Here is a 15,054-nt window from a genome sequence, read left to right on the forward strand (position 1 = left end):
ACCTGTTATGAATTTCAATGGGGTCTTTGAATATCAGCCAATACGGTCGGAATTATTAACAAAGCCAAGTCGTTACACAAGAGCAGAAAACAATTTGCTAGCAGACGGAAAAATATCCACCACTGGAGCCAGTTTGTTATTTGGTTTATACATTTATACTCATACATGTACTGTAATAATAAGGGCGGGCAAATGGGTTGTAGATTGATTTAACCATGTATATCCCCTCCTTAGAATACATTAACAGCATTAACGCGACGGTAGCTTTATTCGTTATTTATTTTCTAGGTAATACATTATTCAGTTGTGGATATTTTTTTTTGAAAAACATTATGTTGTCTAAACACTTTCTGTCTACTCATCAATCTATTAAACTATAAAATTTTCGATTTTATAGTTATTTCTCTTAGTAGGGTGGTGGTACCCTCCCCCAAAATAGTTATAAACCTTCCCGTGACCTATGTGAAGCTACCCTGTTAAGGAGAACCCGGGTAGCGAGATTCTTCGGTACAAACATACAGACAATCAAACATCAGGTTACTTTATTATAAGGATATATCCATCTATCTATCTAAATATCTGTCTCAAAAAGTATTTATACAATACAACGAATATATTTTCCATACAAACAATGATTGAAAACATTACAGTATAGATTTAGTAATAATGATAATTAGAATAATAAAATAATTTCTTCATATGTTAGTATCATCGTAGTAAGTAGTAATAAGATAAGATCACAAAAAGAGATTTTAACATACATGCAGAAAAAGATATTTCAACAGAAAAAAATGCCAGCCAAAAAAATTTACTTAAATTGTATGTGGTACTAGTACTAGCAGCTTCGCCCCTAGCCTCTAGGGGATTTGCCCCAAGAGATTTGATAAGCCTAATTTTTCGTAGTTTAGATTTAAAAGAAAAATTAAAATTTTTTTTTTTTTTTTGGGGGGGGGGGGTAGCCGACCCCACTATTTTAATTTTAAAAAGTAAGTGGGGGATTTTTCATTTTATGGGGGGGGGAGTGTTCCCCCCCCCCCAAAAAAAATTGTTATAAACCTTCCCGAGACCTATGAGAAGCGAGATCCTTTGGTACAAACAAACAGACAGACAGACATCGTTCTACTTTGTATTATAGATATGGTAATAAAGTTTTAATTTCGACTGAAAATATTTTTGTTCAGATGATATATCTCTTCTGCTTACATTATTTAGTAGCTCAGCTACTCTATAATTTATTTGAATAATTAATAATGTATTTCTTATCAAGACCAATGAACTTTCTTAAACAAAATACAAATGCATAATAAAATAAATCACATTTCTCGAATCAAAATCAACAAAACAATACCTATTGGTAAAATTTAATAGCCCTAATTTTGTATTGTCCTCCATTTAAAAGATTTTTTACTTTTCACAAAATAAAATCTTTAAAAAATGAAGTAAATTAAAAAAAATATCAATTCAATTTTTTAAAGGTAGATATACTAAAATCTTAACTATTTTAATTCAATGACGTATAAACTTTGTTTAAAAAATAATTGATTTATTAAGAGTTCTAAAACGAAAATAGATTAATTAAAGTTATTTTAAGATTACAAACAGATTTAAATAAAATCAAGTTGTAGGGTAATTTTTTCCTGAATTTTATATAAAATTAAATAAAATTTGGTCCAATATTTGGTTAGTAACATGTTTTTTTTAAGGTTTATAAATATTACGTGGAGCTTCTCTATAGTTTTATTTTGTCTTTTTAAAATTTAACAACAAAGTGAATTATAATTTTAAGTCGATAGAAATAATGTATTGAAATTCTACTTATAACAAATATGTAGCTACCTCCCTCTCTTTCCGATCAAAAAACAAAAAAAAATAACTTGAATTTTTAAATATACTTTTGTGTGTATTATTTTTAGGATTCGTACTTTTTTCTTTTGCAAGACGATTAAATATGAAAACCTTGATTTTTATTTAAGATATATTTTTGGCCTTTACAGAGATGTTTGTTTGTTAACGTAGCCTTGGGTTGAGATAGACCAATAGCCTTTTAAGCTTTTTGTTTTTTTATCTGATAAAGAGATGAATTTGTAAAAAGTATGAGTTTGAACTAGACAAGGAGTTGATATGTATATGTAAATATTGTGAAATATGCATGCATACCACTGTCAGTGCATAGCACAGCAAATATCCTTGTCAATTCAGTTTGACCCTTATAAAGATTAGTGGTTATGAGTTGCACCTGTTTTGGGTCGAGGATTTTTTTTTCTTTACTCACTATTAGAGTTACGCGCTAGACATAACAAAAGTTATAATTTTGACATCTCTGGGTGGTGTGGTGTGGGCCAGACTCGAACCTGAAACCATTGTCATTGCCGCGGGTTCAAAAAAGGTATACAGAAAAAGCAATAAAAAATAAAATTTGTGTAATTTTTTGGATATGCTCAAAATAAACGCAGAAAAAACATTAACAAATGTTATTGACAAAACATTTGACAACTTTGATTTAACCGATTGGGAAAAAAATATAAAAAGCCTTATTTTTACGTCTGTTTCAAATTATGTTAGGCAAAAAAGGATAAAATAACACCCCAGGGTTAGAGATCAAGGACATCCAAGCTTTTTTGAGTGAGTAAAATGAGGAATTTCCAAGATTTGAGGGTGGTAGTCTTCTATATTTAAAAAAAAATGATTGGTGAAATGAAGGATTTGAAAGAAGACGAAGTAAGTCCCTCAAAAAAATAAGCATGTTACGTCATAAAAACGAGTTTTTCAGAGGTTTTCTTTCCCACTCCTCCTCTGCTCATCCCTCATTTTTATGACATCATTGAGGGACTTTCTTCGTCTTTATTTTAAAGTTTGAGGGGGTTTATTTTCCTCCACCCCCTTGGACGTCTGAATTAGACATTCCTGAAATAAATTTTCTAAAAGGTTGATATAGAGGAAGTGTGTTGGTTAAGTGGTCCATTTTTCGTTATCGGGAATTTTCCCAAAAATTGTGCAATATTTTCATCTGGAGAAAAATATTAAAACATTTCCTCCCACATCTTTTACATATATACCACATTAGATAAAACATAACAAGAACGAGAAATTTTAGGGCTCGACAGCCGTGCGTCAGCTGCCTGTAAGCCTCAAGGAAATCAACCTGTTTTCTAATTTTAAAACTCAGCTAGAAATCTAAACATAATCCAAATATGGCAATTGAAAGAAAAAAATCAAAGGATCCAAACGGCTTTAAAATTGAGGCTTAGTTGTGGCTGCCGAGCCCTCATCAATTTCCCTAAAGTTACGAAAAATATTGAAAAGTACGTTTTGATAACATGCAACTATGTTAAAAATCTAAATAGAGCAGACATTTTTGTAACTTAGACCTAAGTATAGCATTTGATACGTAAAATAACAATTAAAAAACGTAAAAACGTAAAAAAACGAGAGAGAGAGAGAGAGAAAGAGAGAGAGAGATGGGAGAGAGAGAGAGAGAGAAATTAAGACAAAAAAGATTTTAAAAAGCAAACCAACAATTGTGCATTTTTATTAAAATATGCATAAATAAATACAGGGTGCGGCACATACATCCGGACTTTTTTAAAGCGGCCATAGCGCCAAGACTACTTGACCGATCAGGACGTTTGACCCCACTATGGAAAGCTTAGGTAATGAGCTTTTTACCCATAAAAAGCTTTGAACGATGTAGGACGTGTACTCCGAGCTGGCTGCGCATATGTTCAACCAAGCAAAGGTTGCTCATGAAACTTGCTGAAGGTACTGTTAGATACATAAGTTAGGTACTAGAAATTACTAGAGTTCTCTATTGAAGTTGACTTGCCCGTGGTACTCCGGCAAATTGACACATGGCATATTGTAAGATGTCAAAAACGCCAATAATCTTTAAAATTTCACGATTCTCGTCTACAGGGTCCCATTTGGAACCTTGAATCTCGTTTTAGACTATAGGTTGCGCTAACAACCCTAGCTAAATCTTCATGCCATTTCCAAAAAGGTATAAAACGTCGTTCTAGCTCAACTGTGGCCCAAATAAAAGCCGCCGTGTCGAAGGGTAGCTTGAATGATGGGAATTAGGATCCTGCGGTTACTCACGTCCCTAAGGAAATGTTGTCCCCAGCAGCCCAGATCTTAATCCATAGACTATTTGGCCCATACCTACTTTGAAGCATGCACCAATAGACGTGCCTATATCATCAAGACCTCCCTCATTGCCACTATCAAGGAGAACTTCGCCAGTTTGTACAGGGTCATGGTGACCAGGGCCTGCAGGCGGTTCAGGGGGCGGGTAGGGGCGGTAATTCCGGCTGTCGGCGATTTTATTGAATAATCTAATAGTCATATACCTATTTTGCCTCTTAGTTTTTAAAATTCTATAAAATCTTTAAAATTGACGATTTTATGGTCATTTGTTTACAAAATAGAAAAAGTCCGGATTTATGTGCCGCACCCTGTATATACGCATTTTTATTTTCTTCTTTTTCATTTTAAATAACTCTGAACTTTTTAAAATTTTGTAAAGATAGTCTGAAAGGATTTTATTCAAAACATGTAGCTCAATTTAAACTATTTCAGACCGTTTCATGGATTTCTTTATATAAAAATAGTTTATTGAAGGATTAAAATAATATAAAAAATGTTGACTTTAAACTTTTTTTGGGAAGGTGCTAGGTTTGATATCTGTCAGATGAATGACTTAAATTATGAGAAGGGGAAATGGCTTAGTCCAAAAGAGGCGCGACTCATTACCTTGACCAAATATGCAACTAAGGGGTTAGTTCAGGGGCGTCCAAGGTAGGAGTAAATTTTACATAGGGGGAGGGGGGTAATCACCCTTTTACTTCCCCCCCTTGGACGTCCTTGGGTTGGTTGTTAGCAATAGGTAAGCTAAAAATGCCGTAGATTTTATTAAAAAGTTTAAAACGATATTATATCAAATGTAACTTAAAACAAACTATCTAAAAAGGAAAGTTTCATTAAGTGTGTTCAAAAGTTTAGATTATTTTTATTTAAATTAATTTTCGCTACTTACAAATATGATTATTCTTGTTCTAATATTTGTGTAGTTAACATATAAATGCAGATATTTAAGGCTAGGCCAATGGATGTAAATTAAGAGATTTATTTGCATACTAGCGGTCACGCCTCTAGAAGCATCTATGGCACTTGAAAAAAAGGAAGGTGAGAGTTAGGGAAATAGGTCGAGATGTCATCACAATTTTTAGATTTACAAAGATATCTACAAAATTCATAAAAAAATCATTACGGCTACTTACACACAGACATCTAATACATGCTCTATTACTTGTGACTGCGACCCTTGCATCAAGAGGCACATCACTCAAAGGGGTAAGAAGAGGGTAGAAAAAAAGGCTAAAGCCATCTAAAGGCTTAAATTTATAAATAAAGTAGCCTATAACCATTTAAGGACCTTTGATTATTCTTGATAAAAAGTAGAACTTAATCATTTTAGTAGTTATTAAAATATTAAGCTTTAGACAAAAATCTTTTATGTTATAGAACAGATCTAGATTATAGATGTATATACAGACAACTACCTCCCTTCATTTTTTAAAGACCTCTTTCGTCTGCTTTTAAATTACTTCTGCTACTTGGCTGTGTTAATATAAGCGACACCATTGGTCGATTTTCAATGACCCAATAGGAAGGTTGCACAAGACGGTTGCAATGGGGAGATACAGTTATTTAACCCTTTCTCCCACTAGTGTTTTACTCTAATACTTGGGGGAAGATAATTTATTCCCCATTGGCCTATCCTTTATCCCTGTAGTAAAAGGAAACATTGAGATTCTTATTTGAGTGGAAGACAAAAGAAACAGGGCACGACAGCCGCGCATAATATGTCCGTAAGCCGCGCATAATATGTCCCACAGCCGCGCATATAAAGTCTGTAAACCGCGGGGAAATCAACTATTTATAACTTTCCAAATCAGCTTGGTGTACAATTCGGTTCTTATTGTGATAATTTAATCGTTTTATACAATTTTAAAGAACTTATACGCATTTCAATCGGCTACTTATGCTTGGCTGCCGGGCCCTGCCATAAATGAATGAAAAAAATTCTGATACATTTTTTTCCTTGGATATGTTTTATATTTGCCAAAATGATAATTTTATGATAATTTTTGTTAGATATGTTATATTTTAACGTCAAACTGATATCATTTTAATTTAGATAGATTTTATGGAATAGTTTTTAAACAATTGTCATAGGACATAAAAGACTTAAAGAGAAAGTCTTAAAAGTCGGATTTTCTTCTCTATAGTCTTTTTTTTTAAACGAAGCTTTTCTATAATTAGGGTCGGTCCGTCCGTCCGTCCGTAACGGATAGCTTTTTCGTTAATTTAGGCATGTCAGAATTGTTCTATCAATTTCAAATTTTGCAAGCGTAGCAACTCTATAATCATTACCAAAATTTCCGGACGTCCATTTTAAACATATTGATTTTTTTTACTTTTTTAACAACAAATTTTTATGTGATCTAATCATCCGATTGATCTGATTTTTGGTATATTGATTCCTGGGACAACAAAGTATATTGTTATAAGCGAAGCAACTCTATAATCAAGTCCTAATTATGTAAGTATGTCCGTAAACATTATCCTGTATAAAGCAGTTTTTTAACAAATTTACTTACAATTTTGCTTCGACTCTTATACATTTATATTCTGATTTTTTAGTTCTGTCACTATATAAGTGTTCATGTCCGTTTGTCCTACCGTTTCAGTGCTTCGCTTTTATGGATGTTGTCATCCTTGTTATAATGATTTTTTGATAATTACAAAAAAATACACCACGAGTTTTAACAATATAGTTGAAAAGCACATGAAATTTTAGATTTTAAAGTATTTTAATTAACTATATTTTACTTTTAGAATTATGAAAAAAGAAAAATTCTTTTTAATAATTCTAACAGTTATAAACAGTATTATAAACAGCTTTCCGCGGATATAAAATGTACAATTATAATTTTAAAATCAGTTTTTTAGCCACGCTTTTCCAAATTGACGGGCTAAAAAACTTGTTTTAATCTTATGATTGTACATTTTTATATATTTATAGAAAACTTGATATAATACAAAGCTATACATAATTGTTCAGTAAGGCTGAGAACCGGTTCTAATCCAGCGGATATTAATCGGTTTCGGAGCCAAACTGGAAAATTTTAGTTGATGAATATTTGTACTTGTTGATATTCTCTGAAAGAATTTTATTTTTATTAATAATTATATTTATACACAACTTTTATTTCACTCAATTTTCTTTCTCACTTTTTTAGTTTTTTTTTATTCACAAATAGTTTGTTTTGTGTTCTTTAACATTTTTCACTTTAAATAATTGTCAAATTTAATTTGATTTATTTTAGTTTAATTAACTATAGCGGCTAGCAACAGTACTAATATCTGACAGCTGAAAGCAGCCGATAGAAAATGTGTTGGACAGCTACTGCTTATTCCAAATCCCATACCTCCTAACATTTCAATATCTCATTATCTTTATAATTAACGTTTTTAAAAAAGGTATTCCTTTGTCTGTCTTTTTCAAAATTAGGCTTAAGGACAAACGAAGGAGTGACAAACGTCGAAGTGGACAAATGCAGTATTGTAAAAGTCTAAAATATTAAGTTAATGAAGTATTTCTATACAGTATAGGTTAGATTTAGGTGTGACTATACAAAAAAAGCCAGCCACAGGGGTTAGGAATTAATAAAAAAAACATATAGGATGGTTTAAAATAAGTCAGGTTTCCACTCCAACATTTATAACTCTGACGTTTGTTATAGGACCCAAAATTAGTCGTCAGCGGCAGGAATGCCGCGTTTTTTATATCTCCATCCGCCAATTGGCTATTGGTTGATACGAAACAGGCTGATCCTTATTGGTTTAGAGCGATAGCTACTTAAGCGTCCGCTAGTGACGAAATTTATTTAGGAATTGGTAAAAGTTGCAATATCCCTTTTGAATCTAGGCCGGGACCTAATTAATGGCCAGGTTTCCTATCCCTTATCCCTCCCTGGTCAGCAAAGGAATAAATATTTGAAATAAAAGTAATGATAACATTGCCTTGAGATTTAACAGCATTACTATGAGATCTCTGAGGATTAAATAGACCCGTCTCTATACTGTAATCTAGGCTTGGCGTGTCTGCAGAACCCTACAATAGAAAATGTGCATATTAATTGTTCTATAAAAGTAAAAGGATGTCTATTTGTCTATCTGTACCATATGATATTGCTAGCTGCTGAACCGATGAGATTCTCCTTTACCAAGGGAGGATTTTTATCTGTTTTGGAGTAGGGAGAAATCGTCCCTTTAAAAGTCGACTTTAAACCTCCCCCTTACCCAACCTCAAGTAACCCTAGAGGCCTCTAGTGGTGTACCTGCTATAATTTCTATAATTTAATAACGTAAAAGCTTAAAATTTATATATACAAAAAAAATCGTAATAAAGCCATTTTTTAGACCCGAGGTTTAACAAAACTGGTATCAATTTTATGACTGTTATTTCAGTATTCGTGGAAAATTGTCTGCACTACGATGATATACGTGGCAGAGAACTGGTTCTAATCCAACAGTTTCCAAGCTGCACTGGAAAAATGTTACCTGTTGACTACTGGGCTGTGAAAGAACTGATTTCTGTCTAATTTGTTCTACTGTCACCTCCTTGCTCCGCATAAATATGACGTCAAGGAAGGCTGTACATTTTAAGTTCAACTTGCCATCCTAAAAAAATTATATTTTAGATTTCATCCCTAGAATCTAGATGCACTGCACATAAATGAGAAAATAGTCTAAAACCATGCTAAGGCTTTAATTTAAATGTAATATAGCTTAAAACCACATCACTTCAAATTTGAGATGATTAAAGAAGTACCTACTTGTTACTTCAGGTGCGTGACATGCATTGTAATAGGTACAGGAAAACTCTGGCAAAAAAATCTATTTACCATGAACAGTTATGTCTTCCACACTAGAGTCGTGCAATCAAAGGGTTGAAAGTTAGATAAGTATTTGTTAAACTGCTGGGTCGTTTGGTTGACATGTCCTGGAGTCTGTCAACAATGGCCGAAAACAATGAATCCTAAACTTTTAATTTTCCTGTCTATTTATCTATACAAATACATTTCTAGAGGTCTATGTTTATCAGTGCTGGGCAGCAGCGCCTCAAATTTAAACCCACTTGTGCGAGAGAAAAAAAATCCGAAATAATGGATTGTCTGTTTTGAAACATCTTTAAACATCCAGATGGATTTTAAAGTTATAATATAACGATTTCACCGAGGGTTACATGCAGTTGACGCGCAGCTGCCGAGCTCTGACGTATCTATATATCTATGTTTGAACCTGGAAATGAGAAAGAGTAAGGGTGAAAGATAATTCTAGATGTGAAGTAGTCAGATTACCAGAACTGTAGGTCTGTAACCTAATCAAATACATTTTTGTTCGTAATATTGAATATTTATTTATGGAATATATACAGGTCCTGCTCCTGTGGTGGCTATATTCTTGGAGGGTAGGGCACCATTAACCTCCAAAAAATGTTTTTTTTAGGTTAAAAACTTAAAAGTATTTTTATGTTTTCATAATTATTATAGGATACTCCTAGTTTTTACAAATCAAGATTTGTTATGAAACCTATAGAGCCAATAATTATGTAGAAAAATGAGTTTCTTTAAAGGCCAATGTCCTCTCCCTCCCTAGATTACCATTATTTTTAAATAAAGCTTTTTATAACCCTTGGAGTGGAGTTTTATGGGTTTATTAGTTTTAAAAAGTTTATCATTATTTGAACAAAAATGATGCCTAGAGACTGGAGGTTGAACTGTGTTAACTCCGGGGTAGGTGTAGGTCACGCGTCTGTCATACCGGGAATCCTCTTTTACTGGGGTCTGAAATAATACAATATATATTATTCAATATATTATATTATGTAAAATTAAAAAAGGCAAGAAATACACAAAAAAAAGATTATTTCCTGCTGTTATTTCAAGAGTGTTCACCAAATCCTTATATAAAATTAACTGGATGCTTTTATATCTGTCTGTAGCAAAGGATCTCGGTAACCATTGAACCGATCTGGTTCTCACTTAAGGCGCCTGTTTTATGAATGCCAAGGAAAGGTTTATAACAATTTCTGGGGGGACTACCTCTAACCTCTTAAGATAAATCTCCCTAAGAAAAAAAGAGCTTCACAAATTTAAACTAAAATCAAGTTGAGGTTCGACTATCAACCTTCCCCCCTTGTCCCTTTGGGCGTTGTAAATGATTTAGACATAATTCAATTTTCTTCTAAAACTAAAGTATTGCATTAAAACTAAATTTTATGCAAAGCTTTGGAAAATTTAAAATTCTGCTAAAACAAACTTTAAGTGATTTTCGTAACAGGGAAGAACAAAAAAGTAAAATTATTTTATCAGAAAAAGTTTGCATTTAAAGTTAAAGTTAAACTATACAAAAAGATAAAAAAATAAAATTGAAGACTTTTAAAAGTTTTTCTATCTTTTTGCACAAGATTTTAATGTTATTCATATTTTAAAAATGAAAAATATGATTTGTAAATTTTGCTTTTTGTGCTATTTTAACTTATATAAGCAAAGCAATTAAATTGAACAGCGAAACAAATCATGCAAAGAGATTAATTTCGACTAATGCAAAGAGCTCACCTTGTTGATGTACCAAATGAGAGAGGCAGCAGGCAAAGAGTCATAAGCAGAGCAGTTGGCTTTCACAAGGTCTCCGGGAGAATAGGTGGTCTCTAATCCAGTTAAGTGTGGTCCTTTTGGTAGGGATATGACATCAACCTAAAAAATCACAATTAATCAGGAAACTTAATATTTGATTGGGCAGGTAATATGCAGGGAAGGAGGGGAACTTGGGCTGTTTATTACACTAGTTCCCAAAGTTTTATAATAATGTTTTCTTATTCCTTGGCTTATCAACTTTTAGGCTTTTTATTGAATTTTGATTGGTTGGTTTATTGAGTTGAGTGTCCAAATGTTTCAACCAATAATTGTAATCTACAGGAGGGAAAATTCTGTGTATCATCATTGGGGAAGAGCAACTTTTTAGTTTTCTGAATTTTATAGCAATTCTTCAAATAGTCAGTATATGTCTGTCAGTCAGTACTTTTGCGTGTCTACCTTAATTTTCTTAATTTTTAAGAAAATTAAGAAAATTCACTTGTTTTAATATATTAGAATATGTATATAAATAACACACATATTAATATTTCTCCTTGACTTTGAATTTTAAATTCCTCTAGGTTAAGAATGTTTATGCTCTCAACAAAGTTTAGATCTTTGAATAATAAGATTAAGAGTCGAACTTATAAGTCTAATGAAAGCTTTATTTTTCTTATTATTGTCATTTTAAAATAGTATTACTAATATTGTGGTGATTAAAAGTCAATTAGACCCCCATTCTAACTCATTATGATGTATCAAGTATCATGATGTAAAAGTAAAGAGTACAATTTACCTATAAAAAATGCCATAAAATCTTTCTTTTTCATAATCAATGTTAAATATGATTTTAAAAATGATTTATTGATTTATCTATTTTATTGATAATGATATAATGCTTAATTCCTATTAATTGATTAGAAAATTCAAATTATATTTTTCCAGAATAAAATAAATCCAATAACGATTATTTTACTCCATTCAAAGGTTAGCCCTTTTTGGGTAGAAGGTGGGAGTAAGAATAGCCCAAAAAACCCTCAAAAATTATTGTAGGACAAACAGCTGACTAAATTTAGAGAGCTGGTTCTACTCTTAGACTAGTTACTCAATGGTTAAAATAGAGGATCTTGGTTTAAAATAAGATATGATGTGTTTACATTAAGAATTCTAAAAATAAAAATTTTAAGATAAAAAATAAGAGTGTCATAAAATATAGAAAAATAAGTATATTTAAAAATACTTAATTCCTAATAGTGATAAAAGATAAGTATTAGGGTTGGACCAGATACTTTTTTGGCCGGATACTGGATATCCGGCTGATTTCTAATGCCGGATATTTGGTTCCGGCCGGATATCTGACCAACATTCATTATCTGGCAAATTATCGGGAATTTGGCCGGATATTCTGATTAAAAATCAGCTGGATATTCGGTATCCGGTCGGATATTGAAAATGACCGGATATCCGGCCCAACCCTAATAATTATTTTATGACTGTTATCCAATTATATTAAAGAAAACGGATATTTCTGTACTAATAAGCAAAGAGAGAGAGGGCAACGGGCTCTTTTGACACCAGTACCCAAAATTTTATAATAACGTTTACTTATTCGTTGGCTTAACAACTTTAAGTGATTTTGATTGGTTTATTAATTTAGTTGATTGTTCATACATTTTTACCACTAATTCTAATCAACAGAATGGGTAATTTTGTGTACCATCATTGGGGATGTACATCAATTTATCGGCCATTGTCTTATCCCTTTAAGTAACTGCCTTATTATAAATATTATTCTTTAACTGTACTCTAGTTATTTACAATAGTAATATTATTAAAACACAATAGCCTGCCCATGGGGAGAAAAGTATTAAGAATTTAGCATTAATTGTCTTATCTTTATATTATATGAGTAGTAATTATCTAATACCATTTGTAATAATGTTAATCTTTAATTATTTATGAAGCAATTATTGTTAGTACTTATTATCATTTTTATTTGATTTACAAGATATCATACAATATAATAGTTGCTTCACCCCTAGCTTCAAGAACCTAAACAATAGGAAGAGGAGTGAAAGATGATAAAAGTCTCTCCACAGATTATAACATCATACGATAAAATAACCAGTGAGAGGCCAGCATAATTTTACCATTGGTCCATTAAGTGAATACTGGCCTCTTATTGGCTATTCTATCGTATGAAGTCATAATCTGTAAAGGGACTTTAATTATGTTCATAGTAAAACACACAATTAAAATATAATGAGTTCTATTTTGGTGCCTAACAAGGACCGAAAACCCCCTCTAAACAAAAGCCTAACCCCTGCTAGGGGCCCTAAACTGGAGGGGTCTCTAACCACCTGCAAGGCCTCCCAGAATCCAATATAACCTGACCTAAAAAAATAAACAAAAAATAAACAATAAAATGATAACAGTTAAAAACAAACTAGCTTTATTTTCTATAATTCTTAAATTTTCTCTTAATTATCTGAATTGATGTAGTCTTGACTTTACAAAAGCATTTAACACAATAAAAAATTGTAGGGATATTTCAGCTGACCAATGCTAATTATTTATTCGTAGTGCTGTAACAAAGTAAAGAGTAGCTGCACTTCTGAAAGATGTTACATAAACGTTTTCATGTATTTAACTCATAGGGTTGAGAATACGGACATTTATGAAATTCTGGATAAGAAATATTTCTATGTTTATGCAAGACATGCAATATTACAAATTATCAAAAACTGAATATACTGACTCTTTAAATATTTTTTACAGAACCCTTGCCCCACCCTGTCTAATAAAATTCAATAAGAAATTTAGAGTTTTTACCCTTGTGGACAATTCAAATAACAGGACTACTGCTTAAGAATTTTGGGTCATAGAAAGAAAACGAAGTTGCGGGTTTCATCGTATTTTCACAGTAGTTATTGGAAGGTTATTTTAGGTTAGGTTAGGTCAAGTAAATGTTAATGATTGCCCCGCAGGGTTAGAGCCCCCCCGCTTGGGCTAGAAATAGGAGAAAAGCTACTGTAAAAATGTGACGAAACCCGCAATTTCGTTTTCTTTCCATGATCCTGAATTTTTTATAGTTGTTTTTAAGGTATTTTCCTACTAAAATGTAAGAACATTAATGTGGATAAAGATTTGATTTATAGGCTTCTAAATAAATCTTTTTATGGTAGAAATTGCACTCCCCCTATATATTATTACTACAGTCGATATATTATTACATGGATGTTGCACCAGATTTTCAGGTAATCCAATAAAGTGAAACATGCATCTGGCTGAAATAACGATACCCCCATCCACCATTTTTAATCACATTCCCTATCCCCCTTAAGATTGAAAAAATTGACTAATAAATGATGACCATTATAGCAACCTAAATGGATGACAAGTTTTTTTTTCCTGTCAATATATCCACCTAAACCTATATCCATTATACGAATACGTGCTCGCGAATAGCACAGGGCTAATTTATTTATCTGTAATTGTTCAGATTTTTAAGATTTAGTTGATCACTGAACCGATTGGGTTCTGTTTTTCAGAGAATATTACTACTGTGATAACTCCCTCCAAGAATAAATTGTATTTTCATGGGTGAAGGTATATGTATGTTTTAACAATAAAAAGTGTGTCACCTTTTTATATGTTTCATTATTATTTGGCCACAACTTGGTCAAAAATGCTCACAAATCAGACCTTTTTCGACCAAAGATACTCAAATGGTTCCTTTACAAGCCCAATCAATAAGTTTTAAGATATCTTTATATTTCAAGGAAAATTGATGAAACATATAAAAAGGTAACACACTTTATAATCAATGTTGATGAGTTACCACTCTTCTCCAGTCTAGTCTATGGGAGAATCCAGTGGCTTAAAATAAATTATGTATGATGTAAATTATCTCAGAAATGACAGATCGAGTTAAGATTTTAGGGTCTGAGCTTGTTTTAGGGAAGCTTTATATTGAGGTTTTTCTGCAATTATTTAGCCAATCATCAAAAGCCATTACAAAAATCTAGAAGAAAAGATTATTCAACTATAATACAAAGTAGAATAACGTTTGTCCGTCCGTCCCATCTTGGTAACCACTGAACCGATCAGATTCTACAATTCAGGGATCATATCTACTGGTCCTTTGGTGGTTTTAGGCTATTTTCTTGGGGAGTTGGACATCCCCAACCATCCCCCCAACCAAAAAAAAAAAAATATTTAAAAATTGAAAAGAAAGCGTTATGGGGAACCCAAAATTTTATGGTTTGCAGCACAAAAATATGTTCGTCATAAGTGGTTACATCTCTAATTTTTTTAAAATTACCTCTTGGGGCACAGCCCCTAGAGGCTA

General features: G+C 32.2%; 1 protein-coding gene across 2 annotated transcripts in view; it reads right to left on the reverse strand.

The window, feature by feature from the left end:
- Nucleotides 1-6,924: 6,924 nt before the first annotated feature.
- Nucleotides 6,925-15,054, reverse strand: part of LOC145327685 (uncharacterized) — a 34,563-nt gene continuing 26,433 nt past the window's right edge. For both annotated transcript variants that reach the window (XM_080171242.1, XM_080171243.1), the window contains 6 exons: nucleotides 10,686-10,823; nucleotides 9,826-9,911; nucleotides 9,367-9,445; nucleotides 8,626-8,745; nucleotides 8,086-8,176; nucleotides 6,925-7,493 (listed from right to left, as the gene is read on the reverse strand). In XM_080171242.1, coding sequence (XP_080027368.1) covers nucleotides 7,390-7,493; nucleotides 8,086-8,176; nucleotides 8,626-8,745; nucleotides 9,367-9,445; nucleotides 9,826-9,911; nucleotides 10,686-10,823 — 618 coding nt within the window. In that variant the 3' untranslated portion in view covers nucleotides 6,925-7,389. The remainder of the gene's footprint in view (nucleotides 7,494-8,085; nucleotides 8,177-8,625; nucleotides 8,746-9,366; nucleotides 9,446-9,825; nucleotides 9,912-10,685; nucleotides 10,824-15,054) is intronic.

The sequence above is a fragment of the Acartia tonsa genome, chromosome 9, assembly GCF_053477335.1.
Source record: "Acartia tonsa isolate MP-2025a chromosome 9, ASM5347733v1, whole genome shotgun sequence".
Lineage (NCBI taxonomy): Eukaryota > Metazoa > Arthropoda > Copepoda > Calanoida > Acartiidae > Acartia > Acartia tonsa.